Raw genomic sequence first — 26548 nt, forward strand, 5'->3', positions numbered from 1 at the left:
ATTTACTTAAATCATTTGATGCATTGTCGGCTACCAGTCAGCTGGATATATGCCTGCTGTGCAGCAGCAGATATGTGCAAATCTTTCCTGCACTGTTCAGGCATATTTTTTTTTAAAGAATCGGTGCAAGTAAGGGATTCTTGCTTTATCCAGGGATGCCATGACATACTGGTGACCTGCAATATGCTGCACGCAAACATGTTCTTTGTGTACTGTGTGACATGGGTTATCCAAGCGTCAAATAGCTTTTACCTTAGATGGAAGGCAGTGTGTATGCTGTGCAATATTTTTTACCATTTGTGTACTGCCTTTCAGGTAATTACCTACGGAATTAGGAGAGGGATTATTGTGGCATAGTTTCGGGTGAACCTCTTTTCTCTATCGTGAGCAGCAATCTGTGCACTACAGTGAAGGAAATGCAGAACGAAAGGCTTGGCAACTAAGCCCCTGCTGTAGAGAATCTTGTGTGGCTCAAACATTTGCTCTTGGGAAAGGGCTGTGCAGTGCTCAAACCGTGAGGTAGGGATGTGGATCACTTTCTTTTTGGATACGTTAGTTCTTGCACTTCCCTCTCGTGAATGAGGAGATATAGGAGAAAGCATGCTTGCACAACTCAAGATGACAGGCCTGCATGAAATTTAAAGGAATTGTGGTATTGGCTAGTTTATGAGCAGAGCTAGAGTTTCCCAAGAGATGATGACAGAGCAGAATGACCATGTTCTGCTTCAGTACTGCAGGAAAGCAATTTATGTGTTTGGATTGTTTCAACACTTGGTAAAGGTTAGAGCTGTTGAATGCTGTGGCTGAATCTGCTACCCTAGGTGTTAAAAATTGCTGCCTAAATCGTGGATATGGTCCCGCGTGACGCGGGCATGTGCCCCGTGCAGTGCAATTACGCTATGCTGTCGAAAAGTAGATGCTCTACTGTCTAGTGCCACGATGCAGCCAGTTTGACCCGTGTCATTAGGAGTGCTTTGATGCGGCTAGTACAGACATAGAACATGTCCTATCGCATGTCAGATCTCCTACACTGGAGTGCATCACATGTTAGGTAACTTGGCTGGGCGGCATCATGCTGACCTACAGTTTAGGTGCGCAGAAGAGAGAGTGCCGAATTTGCACCTTTGCCAAATGAGGAAGCTCTTGCTCACAGTGCACTTGTACACATGCGCTACGACAACAGCCGATTGGACGATGCTGCAGGCCACATTTTTTGCACTGAACTATGCAGAGGGCAAATTTTCAGCAATTCTGACATTGCCGGCATGATGTAACCAACTTTGCCTGCAGCTGCTTGGCATGCTTGTAATCCCAGACTATATCCATGCCTTTGAATCTGGACTTTTGGCGCCAAGGAGGCAATAGGGGGCAATAATTATGTTGTCGAAATGCCTGGGTTATTTTTGAAAAATAGTTGGCCTCCAGTTAATCTGGAGTTTTTGTCCGTCAGCAAAAGAAGAAATTGAACTGAAAAAAAGAATGCATTTCTTCTTTGGAATCGGGTGTAAAACTCGCAGCTCAGTATTCATTTCAATAAAGAAAAGCACAAAACGAGTCGAAACTGCATGATGGATGATATGGTGCTTGTGAATAATGCGAGGCATGTTTCTTCACCCCATATGTGTTTTGTGGTTATGGTTATGATTATGGTTGCATAAGCTGCTCCGGTGGGATAGGGACAGCAGCAGCATATGTATCAGAGAGTGACATTGCCAAACTTCATATATGTATAAAAGGGAGACCTGCCTAGCAACTAATTCAGTTGATTCCAAGACCGCTGTGGGTAGACCATGCAAGGACTCCTTAAGGGCAACGTGAATATGATGAGTGTTGAAGCAAAATCGTAAAGCTCGACAACGGTGTCGTGCTAAGAGTAGGGAGAACAAAACAAACATTTCATATCCATCGATGGCATTTGAGTGGTTTTCTAATAGCTTCGCTGGACATCCACTTTTGCAGGGTCAGGATGGCGAGTCAATCTTTAGAGGTCCTAAGCAATGCAATGTGGTGTGTCCACAGCCATCGACGGCGGACTTGTTCTCAAACCCGCACCCCTAGTATTTGTTGCTTTGCTAGGTGGTTCACGCCACAGCCGTCATGGCTTTATGTTAAAGCCTCAGGTTCTAGAAATGCATGTTGGAAAGTAAGTTTCACAGTCAACATTGAAGAGCCACCAGAAAAGGTTGAAGCACATATCCAATTCAGCAGCTGCTTAGCTGTAAAAAGTTGCTGCTAGGAAGGCGAATCTATTTTTATGCGAAGCATACTAGCCGCACAACCACGCTCTTCCTTGCTGCGCCGCGTGCTGCCGCGTAGCTACCATATGACGTCATAACAGCTGCAAAAGTGGAGGCTCAACTCGTGCGCTCGCTTGCGGCCGTGTAGCTACATAGCCAGGTCTCAGCTCGTGCGCTCGCCTGCATGAGTTGTTTCTTCGTCTAGCCGAACCAAATATAGCCAAGCAACAGCAGTTCACCAGGCTAAACAGTGGTTCAACAACTAAAATAAAGGCTAGTATGCTTCGCATCCTGGGCTTAACCTTAGCTAAGCCACAGCCATTTTTTGTATGTTTCCCTTGCCTTGAATTTTTGCCTTTAGCACCCTTAAAATCCTTTAAGTGTCCTTGAATTTTCAGTTGAATGATCTGTACGAATCCTGTGAATGATGTGGGTACCTATAACATTTCTGAAACTTTTTAATTTCAAGTTCGTTGTGTGGCAATAATTTTCATTTAGCCTATAGGCCAGAATTTGCAGGGGCAGCTATCTTTGCCACGGACTGCGAGAGCTGGCAGAAAGAATGAAAGAACAACTGCGATAATAGTTGGCCTGTTCTTATCACACGGTCGCCAGCAGTCGTATCTTCTTGTCATGGCTTGATCATGGGCTGCACCGTCGTCAAACTTAGTGGTGCGCCAACAGTTAACAACGAGGGTTGAGCTTAGGTGTGCTTGCTCCAATTGGGTGTGCAAGAGGGAAAGATTTCGCTCTATTATCTATATTTATCAACATATTTCATGCCATTGCAATTGATAAAAATAATTGTTTAGAGTATTAAAAATTAAACAAGTGCTAAATACAAACCCGCATTTAATTTAGTGACATGGATACTCAGTTGTCAAGGAAATTATCTTATGCAGTGAAATTAATTATTTATGGACGTAAAGCACTGAACAGCTTTAAAGAAACGTGAGGAAAAGCATGCAACAAAATAGCAGAATATATCAGAAGAATTATTTTGGGTTTTGTTCATAGGAAAAGCTTTAGAAACTTGCTAGGTTAAGCATAGTTTCTTTCAAGTGTTGTGTATGAGGTCTTAGGTGGTATTACCTAGCCTTAGGCAGATGTTGACAAAATCCACAATGTTGTGTCGAGCTGGCGTGGGAACCCCGGGTGACTTAAACATCCATCTCGTTTCTGCAATTTGGTTTGCCCAGCTTCCTCTCAGTAACAGCATCCAATATGCTCTTGTGAAATTGTACTTTACTAATACAGTTTAATTGTCTTAGTTCGATCATATTAAAAATATTTTTTTTTTGTGTATTCAGTGCTTGTGATACATCAGCAGCTGTTGTAAGGCTGTTCTTCTGGAGCAAGCTTTCTAAAGTGTTTTTTTACTGCTTCCAATTTGAAGGAGAAAGACTGGTCTCCAAGCAAGCAGCATGTCTGCGCTACGAAGCCGAGAGACAGGGCTATATGTGGTTAGGTTTTTTGTTTTAGCTGAACACTGTGCAAAATTAAAATGGCACATGCACCATTCTATTGTCCCTCCAGCAACGTGCTTCATGTTGCACTTGTTCCGTTTTTATGAGGCTTGCAACAACTCACTGTATTCACCACTGTGCACAGTCTGCCTTGTTCTTGTGCAGAAGTCAAGTGTCCAATAACGGTATAGATGCGAAATTTTAAAAAATTTTGAATGGCCTGAAAAAGTATTTTTTAAATTTCTTTCACTATTTTTGACTCAATATCTTAATTCAATAGTTTTTAACTATGTTTCACACTGTCCACTACAATTATTTGTAGTGGGGATATTCTGTACGCTAATAAAGGTAAAAAATATGAACATCCTCAATATATTATTCACATGACAAGAAATAAGATTAGGTAAGCAGATCTGCCACAGTCAACACGTGCACAAGAAAATGGCACAATAAAATGGCAGCGTGCACTTTGGAGCTTTCACACTCAAGCTATGTGGCGCAGGTGCCCTCTTTCGTTCGAGCGAGGGTCAGTTCAGTAGCACGGTTTCAGTTTCATCTCTGGGTCCTCTTTCTGCACATAGTTTTATTTACATTTTGTGTTAATTTGGGAGGCTATAAATTTTGCCCAATTGTTCAGGTGCTTGGGGAAAGAAAAGCCATGAAAATACCTTTGCCACAATATGTAGTTTTTTTTTTCAACAATTCACATCTCTAATGATGGCCAGCAGCTTTATTCAGGTAAGGTGCAAGGCCACGCCAATTCGAGAAGAACTTGTAGCCTGGCAGGTGGTGATGTGGGTTCCAAGGTATACCTTGAAGTGTTGCACGGCATTCTTGCACTCTCTGGAATTGCCTGTAGGAGGCAATTAAGGCTCGAGCGATGATGTCGAACACATTGAAAATCAACAGGAAGGACATGCCCACGTACATCCCCATGATGCTTCCCATGCTGCTGACAAGACGGGGGACCTGCAGCAGATATAGTATTCCAAGTTTGTATTTGTTCTGCCTGACGTGCAGTGTGACTAGACAGCTGGCTCAGACTGGTTGTGTGCCTTGTGTGTGCCTTGTGTAATTGTATGTGCTGGAAATCATAGCAACCATATACTCGGGACAGCTAACTCCAACACAAGTGTTATTCAGATGTTTCCAGAAATAAGGACATGTGCTTGATTACGCAATAGAACTTTTACCATGCGACCACAAGTCCTGTAACGAAGCGGAGGAGCATTTGGCGGCTCTGGAATTGTTGCTTGTACGAGCAGCATTATTAATAAAACCATGCATTGGGTTAGGGATGTGTTGGCTTTTCTGCGAAGCGTAGTCGCCCAGTGGCAGAGATTGCTGTATTTCTATGTGTGAAATTCAGGGTGATAGGGGTGAAGGGCCGATATTCCGTTGCGTACACTCGAAGCGTAACTTCTAGCGCACATGAGATTGTGTCTTCCAACCCCACCCCCTCCCGACTAAAAGAAATATAAATAAATACATAAAATAAAGACTACTGCCAAGCCTATGTGAATACAGTTTTACAGAGCTGTGGCAGTGTCCTGAAATAGCTCCACATGGGGCAGACGTTACGGATAGACAGGAAAATTAGTGCTATATGCGACTAATAAGGCGACAGCAGTGAATCGTAATATTACACACCGCAGCAAGCATTCTCCAGCTGGCTAGCTGTTGCTGTTAGTGGTAGGTGTGCAGGTGTATCTTTTCACTATCCAAATAGGTGGATTCATGCTTGAAGTCTGACGAAATTGCATGTACGTTTCTATATTTTAAAATTCAAGTACGGGCTGTAACATCTCTGCGCAACACGGGGTCTTTAAAGACATCATATAGTCGTGTAGAACTTGTTGCTGGATGAATTGGTTGAGATCTAATGAATACATTGTTGCGCCAAAAGGAAACTAAAGACTTAGTTGGGCAAGTAAGAAACGATAGGTCGAGCGCTCGGCCTATCATTTCTTATGCATCGACATTTTCAACACGCGATGGTTTGCGTGAATTCATGAGACTGAAAGACTTCATTCTGAGCCAAAATCAACGGCGATGGAGTGCCGCGCACTCTAGGAGTACGTTTAGTAAGTACTTATCGATGAAAAAATAATTGAGAAAAACACTGACAGAAAGGAGAGCGAGATCTTTATGCTGCGCAGAGCTGCTCAAATATGTGCGGTGCTAAAGTGCGCAAGTCGATATATACTTGCCGTCACTTTGGGGTCATTTCTTCTGCGGTATCCTTGTGCACTCGCCAAGTAGACGACGACTTCCGTCAGTTCTTTGGAACTTCTGCATAGGGGAGAATATGGATTATGAACTGGCTTCCATTCGCGGGAGCAGCTTCATGGCATCTGTGTCATGTTTCTTAGTCTATATATGTTACCGATATTCTTGATGCTGCAGCAATGCAAATATCTTATGCAGGCACTAAGGTCATCACTTATCAATACTGGTGTACAAAAAGTGATATTTGAGACCGAATCGAATACGGATTGAATAATGCCAGAAGCAGATCGAATCAAATATGGAGTATTTTTCGAATAGTGAACAGCCGTTACCACAATTAATATAAAACAATGCTCACATTCTTAAAGTTGGCAAGTTTCTGTCATTGCATAGTACATTATGAAGTGCTTGTTAAAAGCACAAATGGAGCATTAGAAGTGAACAAGTAGTTTCTTTGGATGCACAGAGCTCTTCAGAGGATGCAAATGATAGCTGTACTGCCTGTAAAGTATGACTACGTAAGTGGTATGAATGCAACGAAAGGAGGGAATGTGTGACTTGCCTGCTCCACTACGCAAGTCAATGTTTTATGTGTATACTGTGCTCGCAACAGTGAAAATTTACTGTACTCTTGCTCCAATTTTATGTTTCATTAAGGGCAGTTGACATTTAGAAATACTCGAAATACGTTCTAAAAACATGCGCATTTAGTAATAGTAACTATTCGATTCGGTCTTTGGATCAAATAGTCGCTATTTGTAAATAAATATTTTTTAAATATTTCAATGTTGATCGTAATTATGGTCAAAAGGGACCCTGAAATGATTTTGACGAGTTTGTACAAACATAACGAGTGGTTAAAGTAGGTCCCTCTGGTCATTAATTGACGCATCTAAGTGCTCTGCGTAAAGCATGTAATTTATTATAAGGTTTTAAAAATGTACATTGCTGCCAATCGCAGCACATCGCTCGGCTGAATTTCAAGCCGCCCCTACCCATTTGACGTCATTTGCCCCAATGACGTTAGTAGGGCGAGCTACCCAATTAGCTGCCCAGGGGGCGTCAACAACTTTTCCAACTATATGGTGAACAAATGTTGTTCGTAATCGTTGGAATGTTAATTTGTTTCTATAAAAAGAAAGTATGAGAAAGAGAATGCACAAGAACAATTTTTCGCTACAATTAAGAGGAAGCTTTAGCTCGGGCCCAGCTCCGACACTGCCTATTCAAATACGTGTAAAATGCAAAAACGCTTTTCTCCCCTGGACGAGTTTCAATGAAGTTTGTTGCATTTGAGAGAGAAGGTTAAATTCTAGGGACTATTGGGAGCAAAATTTCGATTTCGGGCCTGAATGTAAAAAAAAAATTCAAAAATTCGAAAGTGAATAAAATAGAAGGATGAAGTATACAAATTAATAGCTCTGCATCAAGAACGGATATCGCGGTTCTGCAAACTGCATCCATTAGATCATTCAAAGCGGACAAATTCGATAGGTAAATTTATATGTTATGTGAATTTCTTACGTTGTGTACAAGAGTTCTGCAAAGGTGTATTTTCATGTTACTGAATTTTTTTAGATTCATATGTAACATACCAATTTTGTCCGCTTTAGATGTGCTATAAAATGCAATTCACAGAATTGTGACATCGCTTTTCCTTTCTGAGTAAAAAAGTTGTAAACTTAATATCAATTTCTGAAAATTTTCGATTTTTTCTAATTTTGAATAAAAAAATGACAACCTAAATAAACAATTCGAAACCGACAGTCACTAGAGTTAAAGTTTTCTTTTTAAATGCACGAAACATCGTCAAATTTGGTGAAGTGGTTCCCGAGAGAAACGAATTCTTTTACACGTATTTACATAGGAGCAAGTGTCGTCTGCTTGTGTTAGAAAGTGCTCCATTTTGATGAGAGCCCAGCGGTCAGAGTTGGTCTCGGTCTTTTCGCGTGCACGATGCTTTGACTTTGTTGCGTTGTGAGCTGCAAATGTAGCGACTGGCAATACATCAAGCTGCAACGACATCGTGTCCCTCTGAAAGGCAGCAGACGAGCGGACTGGCTGCAGCGCATCGGAATATCGCTATTCGATCGGTGTCAGAATTTGCGCATTTGCGGCTGTCGCCTTACACCGGAGGATTACTACCACACTAGTGTTTCGCGATTCCAGCATTCGGGTAAGCACAAAGAGACAGGGCCTGGCCGTTTGACCGTGCCGTTTCATGGGATGAGCAGAAGCGGAGGAGGAGGAAACTTTATTTAATAGTAAGGGAAGGGGAAGGGGGAGCCAGGTCATGGGGGGGAGGCTAGGTCGGGGCCCAGGGGGCCGCAGCTGTCGCCGTCTATTCCGCCAGCCTGGACTGTGATTCTTGGTCGACATTTCTCAGCGCTTTCTCCCATTCCTCAGGTGAGGGGGCTAGCTAAAGGAGCTCTTTTGGGGCCGGATGGCGGTCGCATCCCCATAGAATGTGATCTTGTCCAGCCTGTGCTAGGCCGCAAAACGTACATGCTGAGACGCTGTCATCCTTCAGTATGGCTGCTACTCTCCTGGGGCTGAGCACACTGCGCGTTTGAGCTCGGCGCAGGGTCACGGCCTGTTGTCTGTTTAGGCCGCCGCATGGAGTCAGGTAAATCTGTTGTTCCTCTCTTTGCCGACAGAGGCGATCTCCGTAACTTAGTGAAAAGGTTTCAGGGTTTTCTGGAGGAGGCTGCCCCTCAGCACGGTTAGTAGTTGTGCGGGCTGTGAGGTGGGCAGCTTCGTTACCGGTGTTTCCCTCGTGGCTAGGGACCCAGAGAAGCCTGATGCTTATTTCCGGCCTCTGTAGTCTTTCTGCCGCGGTTTGGCTTAGTTGGCCCGATCTGAAGCTTTTGATCGCTGACATTGAGTCTGACACTATGAAGAGCGTCCCTGCGACTGCTGTCGCACTAGCAATGGCGGCCTCTTCCGCTTCCAGGATAGACCTTGCTGCAATTTCCTCGGTTCGGAGGATCCGCCCCGTTCCGTCCACAGCCGCTATCGCATATGTGCCGTTCCCCATAGGTGAGGCGTCCACATATAGGGCCGGTTTGTCTGCTAGAGTATTCTGAAGGGATTCCCCGCGTGCGCGTTTGCGTCCCTTGTTGTGTTCTCCCATGTTCTTCGGGAGTGGTGGAATGACCAGCTGGTTCCTAATGTCTCTCGGAATTTTCACTCTCTAGGTTGTTCCTGTAAACGGAGGGAGATTCAGGAGTTGTAGGATCTCATGCCCTTGCTGTGTGCATGACAGCCTTCACCACTGCGCCGCTCTCTGCGCTTCCACGATTTCAGTGACGGTGTTATGGAGCCCTAATTGCATCAGTCTTTCGTTCCTTGATCATGTAGGAAGTCCGGCGGCTACTCTGTAGACTGAACGCAGTAAAGTGTCGATCTTTGCGATGTCGATCTTTCGTAGTTGAAGAAAAGGACATGTGTATGCTATCCTGCAGACGAAGTAAGCCTGGTTTAGCCTGCATGCCTCTTTCTCTTGGAGTCCAAACTTGCGGCCAGTAATACGTCGCAGCAGCCCGATTATCTGGCGAGAGGTGCTCGCCAGTCTCTTCATAGTTTCTTTGCACGAGTTATTTTCCTCTAGGAAGAGCCCCAGTACTCTGATGGCGGCGACCTGGGGTACTACTCCTTTATTGACTACTATTTGGAGCGTAGTTTTGATTGCCTGCGTTGTTTTGCCAGCAATAAACAGTTCTGACTTGGTAGAGGAGCATTTGAGGCCGTTGCCGGCCACGTAGGCTTGTACCGTGTCGGCTGCTGTTTGCAATGCCTGCTTGACGGCCCCGGCATTGCCTTGCGTCGTCCAAATGGTAACATCGTCCGCATAGATGGCATAGCACAGTTGAAAAGAAAAGGAGATAGTACTGCACCCTCGGGTGTACCCCTAGCGCCGAGATTGATCTGAGGGCTGTTGATATTTCCAATCTTGAAGGTGGCTGTCCGGTCGCGAAGAAAGGCAATGATGTATCTGTGCGCCCGTGCCCCAACATTCATGTCCGATAGGTTTCCGAGTATGGCCTCGTGTCTGATGTTATCGAACGCCTTGTGCACATCGAGCCCTAGGATCGTGCGCACTGCCCCCGGGATTCTGGCATCCACAACGTCCCTTTTGAGCATCCACATGATGTCTTGCGTGGACACAGCTGGCCGAAAGCCAAAGAGGGTGGGTGGGAATAATTTATGTTCCTCTACATGCTCGGCGAGCAGTGACGCAATGTATTCTGCTTTACTGTTGGTGCAAATTTTTCGCAGGAGTGTAATCGTTAATACATTGTTTTTGTAAATGTTGAAAATGGTTTACACTTGCTTAGAGCAATATTAGCGCTTTGTTTGGCTGGTTAAGCTCTGCGCCAACAGGCGGCTGGACGGTGCAGACCGATCAGGCCGCTGACGTACGTACGTTTACGCTAAACTTCCTTCATCAACTTGAGTTTATGCCTCCACGCATACGTCGAAACTCCCAGTTCACCTGTGGTTACCGGAATACCAGACATGTTCGGCGCTGTGACAGAATGCCCGTAGCGCACACTGCTTCGATAGCTCTCGCTTGGGGTCGAGTGCCAAGCAGGTGGCGGAGAGTTTGCAGACTTCGCGCGCTCGCTCCTAGAGAACCTGAAGTCGACGACACGGCGTGCCATCATGACGCAGAGCCAGTGAAGGTGGAGCTTGACCAACACCCTCTAGAGAACGCCTTCTAGAGAGGAGGTGTTGGCTTAACCCCGATCACTCGGCGAACTAGTTGAGGAGAAAATGCATGACTATGAAGGAGGGTAACTTGTAATCGTCCATAGCTCTCTTAATATGAGACAAATTGTGGTGCAAATGATTAACTTAAGTTGTACCCTACACGTCTACAAAATTTGTCCGAACCGTTTCGGGGGCCCTTTCATTACTCGCCAATTTACCGAGGGACTTTATGCTACATCGCGTTCAAATATGAACTGTTTTCTAAAACATCAAGCAACTTAATTGTGTCTGAGCTCGTGTGAGCACGTATTTAGGTACTAAGGCGAAGTTTATTTGTATAATGGAGAACCTTTTATTTCCTCACTCCAGTGAGCTTCGATCGACATTTACCGGTACGCTGATGACGTCGCCACGCGGTTACACAAAACCGAAATATATGTGAATGTGGGACCACTGGCCTAAAATACAAGTATGTTGAGATGTTATTATGCTTTCATTAACAGCAACAGCTGTGTACCCATCTTGTTGAACACTCGAAATTGTGTTATCCGGGCTTCGCATGTTGACAGTGTTTACTTATCCGTACACTAAAAAAATTCTCGCAGGAATTCCTCCCTTGAGTTGTCTAAGTATGCATAAGCATTGTGCCACTTGCTCGTCTCCACGTAATACTGTGTTCGCATCAATTTTATTAAACTTAATCCGGTCACTACAAACGACAGCGCTGCGGTGATACGAAGTGGTGCGGACGGCGGCGCAAGGTGCATTGATAACGCGAGCAACGTACTGCAGGTGGCGGAGCCAAATGCGCTGATGACGGTTCGATTATTATAAGCCGTTATCGCTCTTTAGCGCCGTATCCATCCGGATCGATCGAACCATTTTGAACCGCGATGAAACGTAGACCGACGACGGCTGCGTATATCGAACGGCCGCGCGGACTGTATCTTGAAAGCAATCTGCGATGCAGACAGAGTGTGCCGACTGCTGATAGCTCCGCGCGTTGTGCTTTCGCCACTTCGTGTTGAGAGACGCCCACATCTTGAAAGCGACCTACGAAATGGGCAGGGTGCGGCTTATGCTGAGAGCTTCGTTCGCGTTGAAGTGACAGGCAGCATGAAATTTAAGTGGCTCGCTACTGCGGGCTTTATCTTGAGAGCGATCGTATTAGAGGGACGGGCGGAAGTTTGTCTTGTTGGATAAGCATAGAAATGCTTACGCATTAAAAAAAGTGATAAAAGAAAAACAAAAAAGGTGTGGCAATTTTCGTAATATCATTTCTGTGCTCTTGTATTTTCTGTGATTTCTCCAAAATATTCTATTTATTGTTTTTCGGACTGTTTATTTCATTAAAGGAGTAACTTTTACTAGCTCTTGACTGCACCTTTCAAGCAAGACGAAGGAGTCAAATGCTTGGATGCGGTAGTAGCGGATTACACATGTACAGATAAGCAGACTACGTAGAACACATGACCACTGACAAGACACCTAGTGCCAATATAACCAGTGCCAAGACATCCGGCACTACGCGACACAACCTAGTATCCACTCTACGAGTCTGAGGGGCATTGCTTGCCTTGACTGCAGCTCTATCTTATTCGAAACTATAGGACCGATTCGCTCGCGCATACGAGATCTAGTGGCGTATACTTACGTGGCTAGTGAGGATGCACACAAATGTTAGCTGAGGATGGTAAAAAGACGAACAAATCTCAGTTCCTTCACAGTAATGATGACAAATTTTCCACTTTACTGTACAGGCACCAATTCCGTATAAAGAAAAAATTCTGTATCTGACCATAAACAGAATATTGAAAAAATAAATAAATAATATATTTCTTCCACAGAAAGACATATTCTATAGTAAAAATATAAAATTTCCGTCGTCGTCCTTGATGTTACTTTTCACATTTATTTATTACACTGTAATCTGTGACCCGTGCGCACTCCACTGTTTTATTCAGTTCTTGGTTCTTCTCGTAGGATCGTAGCGATTGAAGTCTGCATTTAGCGCGCAATAAGTGGCGACGACCGGCCTGTTTCCAGAGTTACTACTTTCGTGTTTCTCTACAATCACAGTAGAGGCACCCAGCTTCAGTCATGTTTTGAAGCTTTGTCGTGTGGCAAGTAGACACTGTGCATGGCAATCCACCTCGTACTCTGCTACCGAGGCTGCAGGTGCACTCACCTTCCGTTGCGTTCATACCCGGCTTGTTCATCCAGCTGCATGAAATTGCAATAAAAGAAATCTCAGTATGTTCTTTATAGCTTCGCTGGGTAGGGAACTAAAACATTTGCAACTTGAAACATCAGTACATACATGATGCACACGAACAGTCTTTGTCGACTGTTGCCACAACGCGTGTAATCCTACCTGTGCGCCGCATACTGTGACTATTGTAAAAAACTCGCACTTTATGTGAAGTCTTTACACAGCACACGGCGTTAGATAAAAAAGACACTAAACAGAAAAAACATGTTGAGCTATATTGGTAAGTTGCCCTTATACAGTCGAACGCCATTATACTGAAATTCTTGGTACCTCCGAAATAATTCGCTATACAGATCACTTCGCTGTAAAGGTCGCGCAGCTCGCAATAGAACCGAGACAAAATTATTCCTTCGTTATGCAGGTCATTCCGTTGTAGAGGCGTTCGTTGTGGAGGCTCTAGACTGCACAGCACTAAAAAAATGGCACTCCCATCGTGAGAGGACGCCTGGTAAGTCAGAACACACGCTTCCCGCATTAGCGCGGTGGTGATGACATGGATTTTAAAGGCGTTAGCTCGAACCTATTTTTTTTTATCGATATAAGACGGGACTGCTTCGCATTCTAAAGCTGGCAAAGACTGAACTTAGCAAGTTTTGAGAACTTTTACTCAGGCGCAAATGGCCCAGAGACTTAAAATAAAATAACTTTGAAATCCATGACGCCTTACTGACTACCGGCGCATGGATTTCGGCGCGAGATAAAAAAAAAAGGAGAGAGAGAGAGAGAGAGAGAGAGAGAGAGAGAGAGAGAGGCCTTTAGATGTTGAATTTAGGAGTGTAGCAATTAAGTTGTTTGCGGGTGTGAAAATTTCACTCCAATTAGCCTTTAAGTGTCCGATACGTAGACTTAAATGACGGAAAGTCATCTTAAGCGACCGCGAGATGTTGCGCAGGACAGCATAATGCTCGAAGAAACTCTCTTCGTCCTTACGACACGATAAATTGGTTTACAAGTGAATTATAAAAGTTGTAATTAGCTAACCTCAAACTCTGGTTTGTCGTGCAGGTAATGTCCGCTTCTTATATTAAAGCAGCTGATGCCACACACACACACACACACACACACACACACACACACACACACACACACACACACACACACACACACACACACACACACACACACACACACACACACACACGCACGCACGCACGCACACACGCACACGCGCACACACACACACACACACACTGAGTGTAAAATATAAACTGTCCGGCGTCAGAGCTTTTACTTCGGGCTTTGTTTTACGCTCTTGGGCGTTCCCTGCCTCGGCAATTTTTGGTCCCGCAGACGCAGCGCTATATGTTCACGGCTGTACAACAACCCTATGCGCACGTTTGCAATTAGAATATAATGTGTCTCACAATTTTTTTTGTCCACTTCAGAGAGGATGCTTGCCACGAGTACTCCACCACCCTGCATGACAGAGAAGTATGTGCACGACGACGCCAAGGGCGCAACAACAAAGATCGCTCACAGAATTAAGACACGTGATGGCAAAAGTTTAACCCTTTAAGGACGAGGCGTAAAAATTACCCGAAGCAAATGTTTATTTATCATCGAAATGTGCAAAATACGTCGAAAATGAGGATATTCAACGAAAGGAAATCAAAATATTTCTGCTTAAATTTTTTCAGCGATAGGTTCTTTTTTTTGCTTTCCGGCAACAGCTGGGATAATACTGAAAGTCCCCATGCCACCTATGGCTTCGTGTGCAGCTTATACAGACAGTTTTCGTCGCGTGTGAAACAGAGGTGTACATTGCACTTCCTCTGCGTTACCTGTGTGATACCACTGCAGCCAAAACATTTTTCATCGGTCTTTCTCCTCTGTCGTGATTTCAAAACGAAAGCGAGTCGCGCAACGAACATCTTCCTTGTCTTCTGTTCCTGCTTTAATCAAATAAATGACGCTGGCTATCTGTCATTCAGTGTTGGCCAAAGACATCTAGCCAAAAACTCCGCACTCAAAACAGAAACAAAGCAATAAGAAATGTTTTGTTTTCGTTCGTTGCGTTTAGGCAACACCTGTCCATTAGCAGCTTAAAATTGAACCTCAAACGTAATTGTGTGCTGCAATAAAACCTAGTTCGCGTTAACCTAAGTGGGCCGTCAATGGTAGTTGCGCAGGAGGTAAGTCGAATTAAGAAGGCAACTACAACCCACTTACCTTAGGGAAAAAAGAAATTCTGCGAGAGAAAAATAAACCGAAATTTTTCTTCACGCTAAAATCGCCTTGGGCAGCATTAACTCGAACAGTGCTCATTCATTGTTTGTAAAGAAATGCGGAGCATGGGAAGGACTGGGTGGGCGATGACCAGAAAAAAAAAAAGCGATTTTCTTGCAACTCACGTTGCAGGCAGCAACGTTTGGTTATGGTGCACATTTTGCCGCGATATCGGTTAAAAGCTCGAAAGAGGCTTCGCAACGTCGACCCGTTAGTTCTTTCAATTACAACACCGACGAAGGCGGCCGTAGTATAGTGCCCTTCCAGAACACCATAGCCGTAGTAATCATCATCAGGTCACGTTCTCATTCTTAGCTTCACAGTCACCTTGAAGCGAAAAAAAGGGGAGGGGAAGGAAAAAAAAGGAAGCTCGGCCGGTATAGTCTAACGATTCTATTCCACTACTATTCCTTTTTGCGGTTCGTCAGTGGTCCGAGCGGAGCTCCGCCTAAGTTATCACCGTGTTCGGCTGGTTGTGAACGGTGGATGATAAAAAAAAAGAAGATAAAAAGACGACCTAAAGGAACCCTAACATTATACCGTCCCTTTACCCACTACCTCCACTACATTGTTCGCTTTTCAGACCATATACGCTCCAGCATGTTGTATGCATGTGCCATGCGGTATGCAGGCGTGCGAATGATAAGCGTAGAACAATAGATCAGATCAGAATAATATGTTTAATAGTTCGCTCAATGCTTACTTGGTGAAATGGGTAAAAGAAAGGAAGATAAGGCTAAGTCTTTATCACTATTGAAGCTTCACATTAGATACCTTGATTACTGTTATGCGACTGATGTCTACCGATTCCGCCGGGACGAGGTAGTCTTAATATAGACTTTAAACGGAGAACAAAGAAAAAAACATGTGAAGCCGTATTAATGAATTACTCTTTTGCGACAGCCAAATAAACACTTTTGCCGTGGCAGGAGGCTTCGTAAGCCGAAAAAAAAAGAGAGAAATAAATCCTGTAAACGAAAGACAGGTTGTGACACAGCCTCGAAGTTGCCGCACAAGCTCCATGTGGTGTTATGAATTTTGACAGTTACTAGGGTCTCATTAATTGCTTATAGGTAAATATGGACTACTTTGTATTCTGAACAAGCCAGCGAAAAAACTTGGTAAGTCCGAGAAATCTTGCTGCGCCATAACGACCCAAATACACACAATAAGATAATTTGAAATTTGTGGGGTCACACTGACGTATATTGGCACTGGGGTAAAGGCTAAATTAAAAAAAAAATTAGAAGTCTGTCCTTTACTTCCTCTTCTATTATTCAACCTGTTCCCGTAAAATTAACGACAACGATGTTCTTAAGGAATACTTTACAATGCCAATCGGACTTTAGTGCTTCTCATAAGTATCTGTTTAAGACACACGCATACACCTGCGCTGCAGATGCGCTGTGGCGTAAGTACGTATGAATCGCCTAACTGTTATCGCAGTATTTACCATTACAACTTGCCAGTAAGGTTGTATATCACTGTCTGTATTGGCAATCGTTCCAAGAAATTTTAAACTCTAATGCGTATAGTTTTCGAAGCAATGAAATTCAGGAGCCATTTTGATGGACAGATCGATCGATGGATATTCGAGACTCAGCGGAATTCAACAATTACCGTAGGTAGATTTAATCATTAAAACTGCAAGCCCTAAGCCCGACAAAGGTTAAACATAGGTCAAAGATATCGGTAAATCACGCCTCGCCGAGGAAACGCCTGCGGTTTCGTGCAAACGACCAACCACAGCTAGTTCTACCAAAGCCTCCCGAGTGATGGTCAGCAGGAGAGCGTGCGCTGCCGAATCGATCTATTTTTTTCTCCCCTGAGACAGATTGCTTCCTGTTTTTCGGTCTGCCAGCCACCGCCTTCGTGTCCGTGCTGGAAGTGTGCATACGCACTGACCACGTGAGAGCCCCGTGCGTAGGTTGGCGCCGTGACGTCTGGACATGGTTCGGCGGCCAATCGAAGAGCACAGCGTTGTTACTAGCGTGAAAGCGGTGACGGTACATCGGAAGCAATTTGTTTTTTTTTTTTAAGGTAGCGATAAAAAAATAAAAGAACAAAACGAAACTAGAAGACAGTCGACTGAGAACGCACGCAAGGCATATGTAGAAAATTCCCCGAAAAAAAAAATAACAAAGAGAATGCAGGCTTAGGATGGATCCAAAAGAAGGCTGTGCAAGTCAAGGTGTGGTAGATGTCACGACATGGTGATATGGCTTTCTGGCGCGAAACTATGGACATTCACAGAAAGACATGAGAGGCAACAGAAGCGAGTCGCGCTCTTTACTACTCTGCATGCCTAACGCGAAGATTATTGACATATCCGAGCTGATCGTCACGGAACGGCCTCAAATTTATGTTCGAATCTCGTTTTCCTATACCGTTATGACGAAGGTTTTCTTTTTTTTTCAGTTAGGGATCAAACATGATTCTCCGTTTTTGTTGAGGGGCAGTCAGTAGGGTACCCCATCACACGCCACTACAGAGTTGTCAAACACAGTGGGACGAGGGGTCGATGGGGTTGCAGGAAGAAATATAGGGCCCTATAACGTAAAACTATTCCAATATGTTTCTATTCCAATGTCCTGACGTCAAATTTGCGTAACCACCGGCGCAAGCACCGGGCGATCACCCATAGGGTTGTCTGAACAGACCAATCAAACGCTCTCCTCGTTCATAGGAGGTCCCTTTTGTTTGCTTGAAAAACGAATAACATTGCCTACACTGAGCGGCTTGTTGTATCTAATTGGCTGACAAGAGGCGAGGAGAACGCTCAAGTGGAGAGGGATTCACTAGGGCAGAGCCAGTGCACTGAAAACCGATAACCGGATGAAGACGGTGGTGCCGGCGTCTGCGATTGGTCGGCTTTCCCTTACTTAGCTTGTGGTGGCTGGTCGAAAATCGCGGCGGCATGCAACGGAAGCTTAAGAATGACGCTAAAATTGACCCTCAGCAAAGAAAAGTGGGCAGAATGAGGTAGTAAACGTGTCGAAAGTGCTTAAAAACATTACACGGTCACGCAAGCAGTTTTATTATACGCAAATACACCCATGCTCTCCGGCAGGTGCGAGTAGCCAGCGTCTCAGCGATCGGCGGCAGCTATCTTTTATTCCTTTCGGAACGGGGCAGCCTGCGACTATTCCGAAAAAAATTCAGTTTTGTTCGGCATACTAATGCATCTTTGTCGCGTACACGTCACTTTGACGCGGTGAGTTCGGGCGGTTTTGTGACGTTGCGTGACAGGCAGGTGAAGTGGGTGCAGCCCGAAAACATATTACCAATAGCCGAGGGCTAATGGCGAAAAGGGGTCGAATCAGAAATAACTGTTTTTCTTCTTTTCTTTGAAATCATGCATAATCAGTGTGCACGCATCATATCAGATGGGGAGGTAGTGCGGTTTTTGTAACATCGCGTGACAGACAGGTGAAATGGGGGGTGGTCGAAAAAAGTTTTTGACGAATCGCGGAGGGCTGATAGCAGAATTGGAATAGAAAAGTTTGGAATAGTTTTACGTTATAGCGCCCATACTCTTCCTCCTTTAGAGATGCCTCTGTGCCTAATATCCATGATTTTAAGTGGTTTGACTTAGCAGCAGTAGGTATAATGTGCTCAAGGTATGATATTTTCATTCCGAAACAATTTTTTGGGGTTGCTTTAGCTGCTTAACGTGAAAGCTATATATATTTATACGCTGCGCTGTCAGCGGTTTTTGCTTGTCCCTTTTATAATTGATGAGAGCCGCTACTTTGCTTGCCGATCAGCTAGCCGATCGCTGACTAATTACAAGAACGTCAATAAGAAGCCTCTGCACGACGGCTAAAACACCGCTGTGGAGTTTACCTTGTCCGTAAACATATTACCGTTTACGCATACACGATCGCCGGGCAGGTGTACAGCCGCAACAACGCTGGTAGCGAAATTTTTTTGGCGCATCGTGTATAAAGCGCATAAATTTGCAATAACTCTGCCACGTAACTGTTCCACCAATAAGGACGCGCTGATCTCATCGCCTGTCCTTGCTGGAGGGCTCTGGCGAAAAGATAAAAGAATGTCGCTGCCTTTAGATTTATTTAGGTGGCTTAGTGGCAGCAGTATCAACTTGAGAAGCGGAGTGCCAACGCTCATACTTTCACACGGTGATGTTGCGATAGCAGTATCTTGCATCTTAAGATACACTATACATTATTTCATGTATCTGAAATACTAAGGCCCAAACAATGAAACGTTCCTTTCCTTCGAGCGCTTCCTAACCTTACGTGAGGCCTCCTTGCAGCGAAGGACCGATGGAGGAAGCAAGCATACTCTGATAGCTCCCTTCACCCGTCCTCACGTAAGGAGCGGTTGCCGCCACGCCTGGGTTCGAGATTATCTCTTAAAAGCTTTAGGCGAACACCCGAACACCATTATTCAATAAAAAAGGTTGTATCGTCGCACAATCTTTAAGTTGATGAGCGAATATAGAGAAGCGTGGACGCTTTTTTCTAATTTTGTTTACTAAACCTAAAGAAGTAGCGCATTACAGTGCAAAACTTGATGTGCTGCAGCAACGCTGGCACGCCGGCGTCGTGCAACGCCACCTAGCAACGCTTCCATGCCGCACGCGTGACTGAAACGAATGTGCCTGGCGAAACGTACCGTGCTCGCACTTCTCCGAAGGTGGGCGACAGCGCGCATGCGCAAGCAAACGTCACGTGGTTAAGCAGTGAGGCGAAGCGCTCGTTCAGGGCCAGGAGTGGCGTAAGGACCCATGAAGGTAGCTTGTCCCAAACAATAAAACGTTCCTTTCCTTCGAGCGCTTCCTAACCTTATGTGAGGCCTCCTTACAGCGAAGGACCGATGGAGGAAGCAAGCGTGCTCTGAAAGCTCCCTTCACCCGTCCTCACCTAAGGAGCGGTTGCCGCGTGCCTGGGTTCGAGATTATTTCTTCAAATCTTTCCGCGAACACCATTATTCTATTAAAAATGTTGCATCGTCGCACAATCTTTAAATTGAATAGCTAATATAGAGAAACGTGGACGCTTTCTTCTAGTTTTTTCTAAAGTTAAAAAAAAGTTGAGCATTACAGTGCAAAACTTGATGTGCTCCAGCAACGCTGGCACGCCGGCGTCTTGCAACGCCTAGCAACGCCTAGCAATGCTTTCATGCCGCACGCGTGACTGAAACGAACATGCCTGGCAAGACGTACTGTGCTCGCGCTTCTCCGCAGGTGGGCGACAGTGCGCATGCGCAAGCGAATGCCACGTGGTTAAGCAGTGAGGTGAAGCGCTCGTTCAGGGTCAGGAGCGGCGTAAGGACGCATGAAGGTAGCTTTGGAGCTACCTTACGCTGAGGAAGCACCAATGAAGCCTTTACCGAGGGCCTCTCAGTAAGGAAGCTTTCAGAGTGACATAAGGTAGCCTCACCGCAATGAAGGCTTCCTTAGTGAGGTAAAGGAAGATTTCATTGTTTGGCTGCTTATGCTGAGGAAGTACCAAGGAAGCCTTCACCGAGGGCGCCTCAGTTAGGAAGCTTTCAAAGTGACATAAGGTGGCCTCACCGCAATGAAGGCTTCCTTACTGAGGAAAGGAGGTTTTCATTGTTTGGCCCTAATACTGATACACGCCTTGCCAGACGTATCATGATACAGATACAAGATACCCAAAGAGTATCTAAGATATAGTATCTGAGATACATGTATCTTCGATAGTGCCCACCGCTGTTTGTACCTGACCAACCTAACGCAGCCTGTCGCGGTATTTAAGTACCTCACGAATTATGTCCTTATAACTTCACAACTTTTTCTGTAATATAGTTTACTTGAAAGCAAAATTCCAGATGCTGTGCAATGCGATGTTGCAACCTTCAACAGGAGTTCATCGCGTGAGCCAGTTCCTTTGTAAAAGAAAGACAAAAAAAGAAGAGAAAAGAAAAAAAAACATGCGGAAATAACAAGTTTGTTTACTTAGCGCCATAAAACCACAGTGAACTTACGTGCAGCTTTCTAAACACGGACAGTCAACTTGCCCTCCATCGATCTTCTCAGCCACTTCTGCAATGCAGTTATCTGAAAGGGCAATTCGTAAATGAGGTCAACAATGGGTCTTAGTTAGATTCAAGATTGAAATATTATTTCTACTTGGATATATAGCTGTTTCATCGTGAGTCCTATGAGCGCACTCCATTGTTGTCCTGTTTATATACACATCATCATCGCTTCTCACCGTGTTCTATCTCGAACAGTTGCAATGGATAAGTCGTTAACTCAGTCAGCGCCTCATAATATATTTATTTTAGTCTGTATTTAATATTGTTTTGTCATTTATAGTATCCTATGCGCTGTGGGCAGCTCCTTGTATTGCATTTATAGTTCTTCTTTCGCGTCATCGGGGGCTGTCGGTTTCGCTTACTGAGTTCCTCGTCGTCTTCGTTGCATATTTCGGCCAGAGACCTGTCGACTGTGTCGTAATCATGCGACTGGCATCCGCAGGCGGCGATGACGTGCAGTTGGGCACAAATGTGCCTGCAGGCCTAACGAAAAGAAGGAACCGGTTGTAACAGTATTGACCAACAGGCAGGAGAAAGTTATGGCGAAAAGAAGTCTAGAATTCTAAGACAGTCAGCAGTAACGTGCTTTTTGCCGCACGGTAGCCCTGCTCTCCCTCTCTTTGAAATAATCAGGAATCAAGGAAGCACAGAGCCTGCGCAGGTTGGCGCGTGCGACATTACCGCAGTGAGATTTCATGAAATTCTGGGTCTGCGAGCCGCCAACTATACGTTCGTTATACTTGTGTTCCCTTATTTAGGCTCTGTCCTGCTGGTATTCTTGTCTTCTCGTAAGAGACGCAGAAAGGACAGCAATAGCCTATAGCTAAGGAGCAGGTGCTCCGTATGAGGCAGCAGCTGATTTCGAGGCCAACTGCCGCCGCGGCCGATAAAAGGTGGGTTTTCCTGTGATTCACTAGGGTCTCCGGACAGAGCGCCTGGTTTTCCCAGACGTGACTTAACATGTTAATACATAGTAAAGCTCTTCCAGCACCTGCGGTCATTTCCTTTCAAACCGTGGACAGGAGGTAGAACAACGAAGAAAATTAAAATGCAAGAGTAGAAGGAATAACACATATATCGAAGGGGAAAGCCGGCATTTGTGCTCGATACCAGTGCGAGGGCAGTCGCACCAGAGCCCACAGGCCTCAAATATAGTGAGTGGTGGTCCACAGAGTAGTCCTCATGACGTAGTTGGCTGCAGGAGACGGCTGAGTAGGAGGAACTTTTTAGTAAGGATTTGAGATCTCCTCCAGCCTACAAGGACTGCAGCCAGATTTTTTGTCTCATTACTACTCCTGGTTCTGAAGTTTTGGCAACATGTAATTGAACGAGTCTTTAAGGTGGGAAAACAACATTCTTAGAGGGCAGGACGAGATCAGAAACTTGACGCTAGGAATAAGCTGCGGGGGAACTGGGTGGTGAGAGAGGGGATGTATAGGGCAGTACACTGTTCCTAGTAAACTACTTGATCCATTTCGAATTCAATTTTGAGAATTCTCGTCCTCCTCCGCGGGTTACATTACACGAACCTATTGAAATGCGATCAACGGAGTGCCCGCTTTTTTGCGTAGCCTCGCGATAAGCGATGGGGCCGGAGATCTACGATATACTGCGATATGTCACGAGCGGTGCAATAACTACGAAATGCGTTGTTCGCATTTTAGTCGCTCAGTACAGTACACGTTCACCTCGGTGCTTCGCAAGGAGAGTAAACGTACTTTCCCATAGAGAACCAGAAACCTTAAAATTCATTTCAAGAAATTTTGAAATGAAGGTAAAAATGAACTCTGGACAGTTAATCTACAAGGAAGTTGCCTGTACTATATTATTTTTTACAGTGTGTAAGTCATGTGCAGAAAACCACGACACCTGTAAGCCGTGTTCATGACTTTGTTAAGCTCAGGCCATTTTTCGGGCCACACGCGGCCATGAGAGGGTTGCGAGTGCGGCTCCCACTAGCAGTACGCTGCCAAATTCTCAGGCCTTGTTGTGGATCACCGCAAGCTTCATACCCTAAATCTGATTTATGCTCTTGCACCTAACGGCCTGCACGTCTCAGCTATATACGCCGGCGAGCACAAGTAGAAAAAGTAGAGTTACATTCAGATAGATATTACACAGTGACTTCAAGTTAGGGCCACACATAAAAGTGTTGTACGAAAAAAATGTTTGAGCCGGGAATCGAACATATATACAGGTGATACGTATTAATCCACACGTCCTAATAATCTCCGTTAAAATAAATTCTACGCTCCCTTTCATATTGCTCCCAACTGTGCCTCCCTTGTTGCTAAAGACTGATGACATATTTTGTTCATTCTTGGTAGCACTGAAGACGGCGTGAAGGTATACGCAAACATTACTACTACCGTTTCTTGCCTCGTTCATTACGTAGGCTACAGCAGTGGCTGTTAGCCGCGAGTGAACGTGTAGAGCTAGCTTCGCTGGCTGACCATAATGATTTAGCAGTGGTCTGTTAATTGAGGCCAATGGAGCGTGATTTATAAAAGCGAAATAAATAAAGTATTATGGACACCACCCTGCATTGCTCTGACTGCTGATGTTTTCTTGAGTAGACCTCATAAGTAAGGAAACGCCATTCCTTGTTTGACTTGAAAAGGTTTAATGTGTTACACATGCGAAGGGCAAATCTGAAGAATGACTTGTACGCATCAAATAAAGAAAAAATAAAGAAATAAAGAATAAAGAAGAAAATAAAGAAGAAGATAAAGAAAGTGAAAGCAGCGACTTGTGCAGCTCACCTTCCTTGTATACACTCGATCCGGAGAAATGTGATCGCGGTATTTCTCTGGGAAATCCCGCTGGCATGGGTTCCTGTACGGCGGCTCCAGCCGAAAGTAAGTAGACTGTGAGCACAGTAGGAGCGAAAAAAAAAAAGAAAAGTCAACTACTGTTCTTTCCGCGAACAGCGGCAGTACATGTTGATGAGACTATTTTCAGCCATCTACTCTGTCATTGTAGGGGATCTTTGCAATCAAGGTAATATAACACTTTCGCGATGCATTGTACGGAAAAACGTGGTGCTGTGTGGCGAAATGCGGCGCTTGAATTGCCTCCAATGGCTATTCATATAACGTAGAAAAACTGGGTGACAATAGATGCACAATTACAGATGTACCAAACCTATCTTGGAGACCCCTAAGGGGACGATATGAGATGCTCTGTTTCGCGGCCAATTCAATGCCCGAATTCAGTGCTGTAATTCAAAAACTTTTCACGTTAAGGCTGTTTCTAAGATGTGCCAGCCAATCACGACCAGATTTGTGGAGTGGAAACTTCGGAGTTAAATTGTTCAGGAATCATTCCATATTTTTAAACACATTCAATGGCATGGGAATTGCATGATTACATCAGTCGCACAGATGGAATGGAAATGAAATGAGCAAAAGTCAAGTAATGCTAATTGTTGATTTTGAGCGAGAAAATCAAACCGCTAATTGGGTCATTCCGACTAAACTTGATTTGGCCAATATATTGTAGTATACCGATTCTTTGACTATCAACCTATATGTGACTACCTCTGGAGCCGTAATTATAGACGCTATGTTCTGCAAATTCTACACTTCTGAAGACGTGAAAACCTTTCTGCCTTAAAAGAATGAAGCACGTTTATTTACAGCAATTTCTACATGCCAAGAAATATGATTCGGTTTAGTAAGGTCACGCTTGACCTAAAACACAATGATGAAGGCTAAAAAATGACGTTGCAAACGATTGTACCCTACAAAAATTTGCGGTGATTTAGAATACCGGTCATATTTCTTGGTACACAGCAGAGTATAGAGAAAGCGCAATAACAAAAGGTCAAAGAGGTGTTCTGAAAAAAAAAGTATTGTGCCCTTAATACACCCGTAGAGGCTAAACAAAAAAAGATCACTCTACAAAACATATCGATGCGTTTCGCCTTCATGTTAGTGCTCAAAGTGACAGAATACTTTAGCTGGATGCGTGACATACACTTCTATGCAAGACCATTTTCTCCTTTGCTTCAAGCGAATGCGTTTTGGGTGGATTACAGATTTTTGGAAATTGTGGATCATATTTAAAACGCTAGCCTCGCCTGTGTCGCAGCTTGCTATGTGGTCGAGAACCGCCTAACGTATGCGCAACTAAAGCGAAGCTAGCTTACGCGGTGACAAGCTGGCAGCTGTACAGTACAGTATTTGTAGAACTAGTGCACCATGATGTCAGAAATTAGTGCCGTGTTTGGGTTAGTCCTAAATTGAATAAAAACCGAGTAAACATGACGAAACGTAAGTTAACTTATGATGTTCTCCATTATTACAGAGCAACATCGAAATTATGGCTTTGAAGAAGCCTAGTGAGTGAGCCTTTGATCTGTCTCTATGCTTAATTTGATTTAAGAAAGCAGGGGCTTCGAAAAGGGGACTGTCATTCCGGCTGTCCCCACAAATGGGCATGTTTTGGAGATATTTGGTCGCAACAACTTAATATATTTAGGAATCATATCTGCGGCTTCTAACCTGTGAATTCCGATAACTCCCCATAAGTGGGCCGCTCCCGAAGACAGTGCAATGCCGAGCCGACCCGCGGTGGTTGTGCAATTCGCCATTAAGGGGCCCGCATACACAGCTTCGCTGGTCATCCTTCTTCACAGAGTGTAAGGGCACTGAGTTTTATGCGGTGCATTTTGAAATCACTCAGTTCAGCCCTTGGGCGTGGCCGGGCAGCCACCATTGAGGGTATGAGCCATTGTTCATTGCTGCGCGTCTCATATGTGGGTCTATTCTCTTTTAAGTTTGCTATGTTTGTTATTAAGTTGCTTCTATTTTTATGCGTTGCATATTGCAATCACTCAGTTCAGCCCTTGGGCGCGGCCGGGCAGCCACCACTGACCTTTAGAGCAACCACGTGACGTGACGTCACGACAGCCGGAGGAAAAGCTGGGCCCCAACTCGCGCAATATACAACGCATTCTTGGCTTAACCAAGCTAAGCCTGGCCATTTTTCTTCTGAGTGTGCATGCGTGCATAGCGCAATTAAGTACCTGTGTGTCACTATCTTTGTCATTCCGCGTACCTTAGGACATGTTATTATCTTTTACAATATTTTTGTTGCTTTTTCTGATTTTCTGTTTTATGTAATGTGCTCCTATCAAATTTCTAAGTGTTCTTTCTATGCCCCTCTCCTCTACAATGCTGTATAACTTACTTGGTACAATAAATAAATAAATAAATAAATAAATAAATAAATAAATAAATAAATAAATAAATAAATAAATAAATAAATAGTAGGAATGGTACAACTCTCACCATTCCGATTAGCTAATTAAATTTAGTGGAATTAACGAGCGATTTTCACTCTCCGGTATGGAGTGGGAATGAAATGGAAGG

General features: G+C 44.4%; 1 protein-coding gene across 3 annotated transcripts in view; it reads right to left on the minus strand.

The window, feature by feature from the left end:
* Positions 1 to 1711: 1711 nt before the first annotated feature.
* Positions 1712 to 26548, minus strand: part of LOC135911290 (degenerin-like protein unc-105) — a 36093-nt gene continuing 11256 nt past the window's right edge. Inside the window, exons 7-14 of one of the 3 annotated variants that reach the window (XR_010567268.1) lie at positions 23936 to 24040; positions 21536 to 21656; positions 21120 to 21192; positions 14282 to 14333; positions 12834 to 12868; positions 12300 to 12329; positions 5914 to 5995; positions 4641 to 4672 (exon numbers count right to left, since the gene is read on the minus strand). Coding sequence is in view for 1 of the 3 variants with exons in the window: in XM_065443486.2 (XP_065299558.1) it covers positions 4415 to 4672; positions 5914 to 5995; positions 12834 to 12868; positions 14282 to 14333; positions 21120 to 21192; positions 21536 to 21656; positions 23936 to 24040 (726 nt within the window). In the remaining 2 variants the exon portion in view is untranslated. Of the gene's footprint in view, positions 4673 to 5913; positions 5996 to 12299; positions 12330 to 12833; positions 12869 to 14281; positions 14334 to 21119; positions 21193 to 21535; positions 21657 to 23935; positions 24041 to 26548 lie in introns of all 3 variants that reach the window. The other 2 variants (XM_065443486.2, XR_011511356.1) reach the window with 2 other exon arrangements.

This window comes from Dermacentor albipictus, chromosome 1 (assembly GCF_038994185.2).
Source record: "Dermacentor albipictus isolate Rhodes 1998 colony chromosome 1, USDA_Dalb.pri_finalv2, whole genome shotgun sequence".
NCBI classification, from domain to species: domain Eukaryota; kingdom Metazoa; phylum Arthropoda; class Arachnida; order Ixodida; family Ixodidae; genus Dermacentor; species Dermacentor albipictus.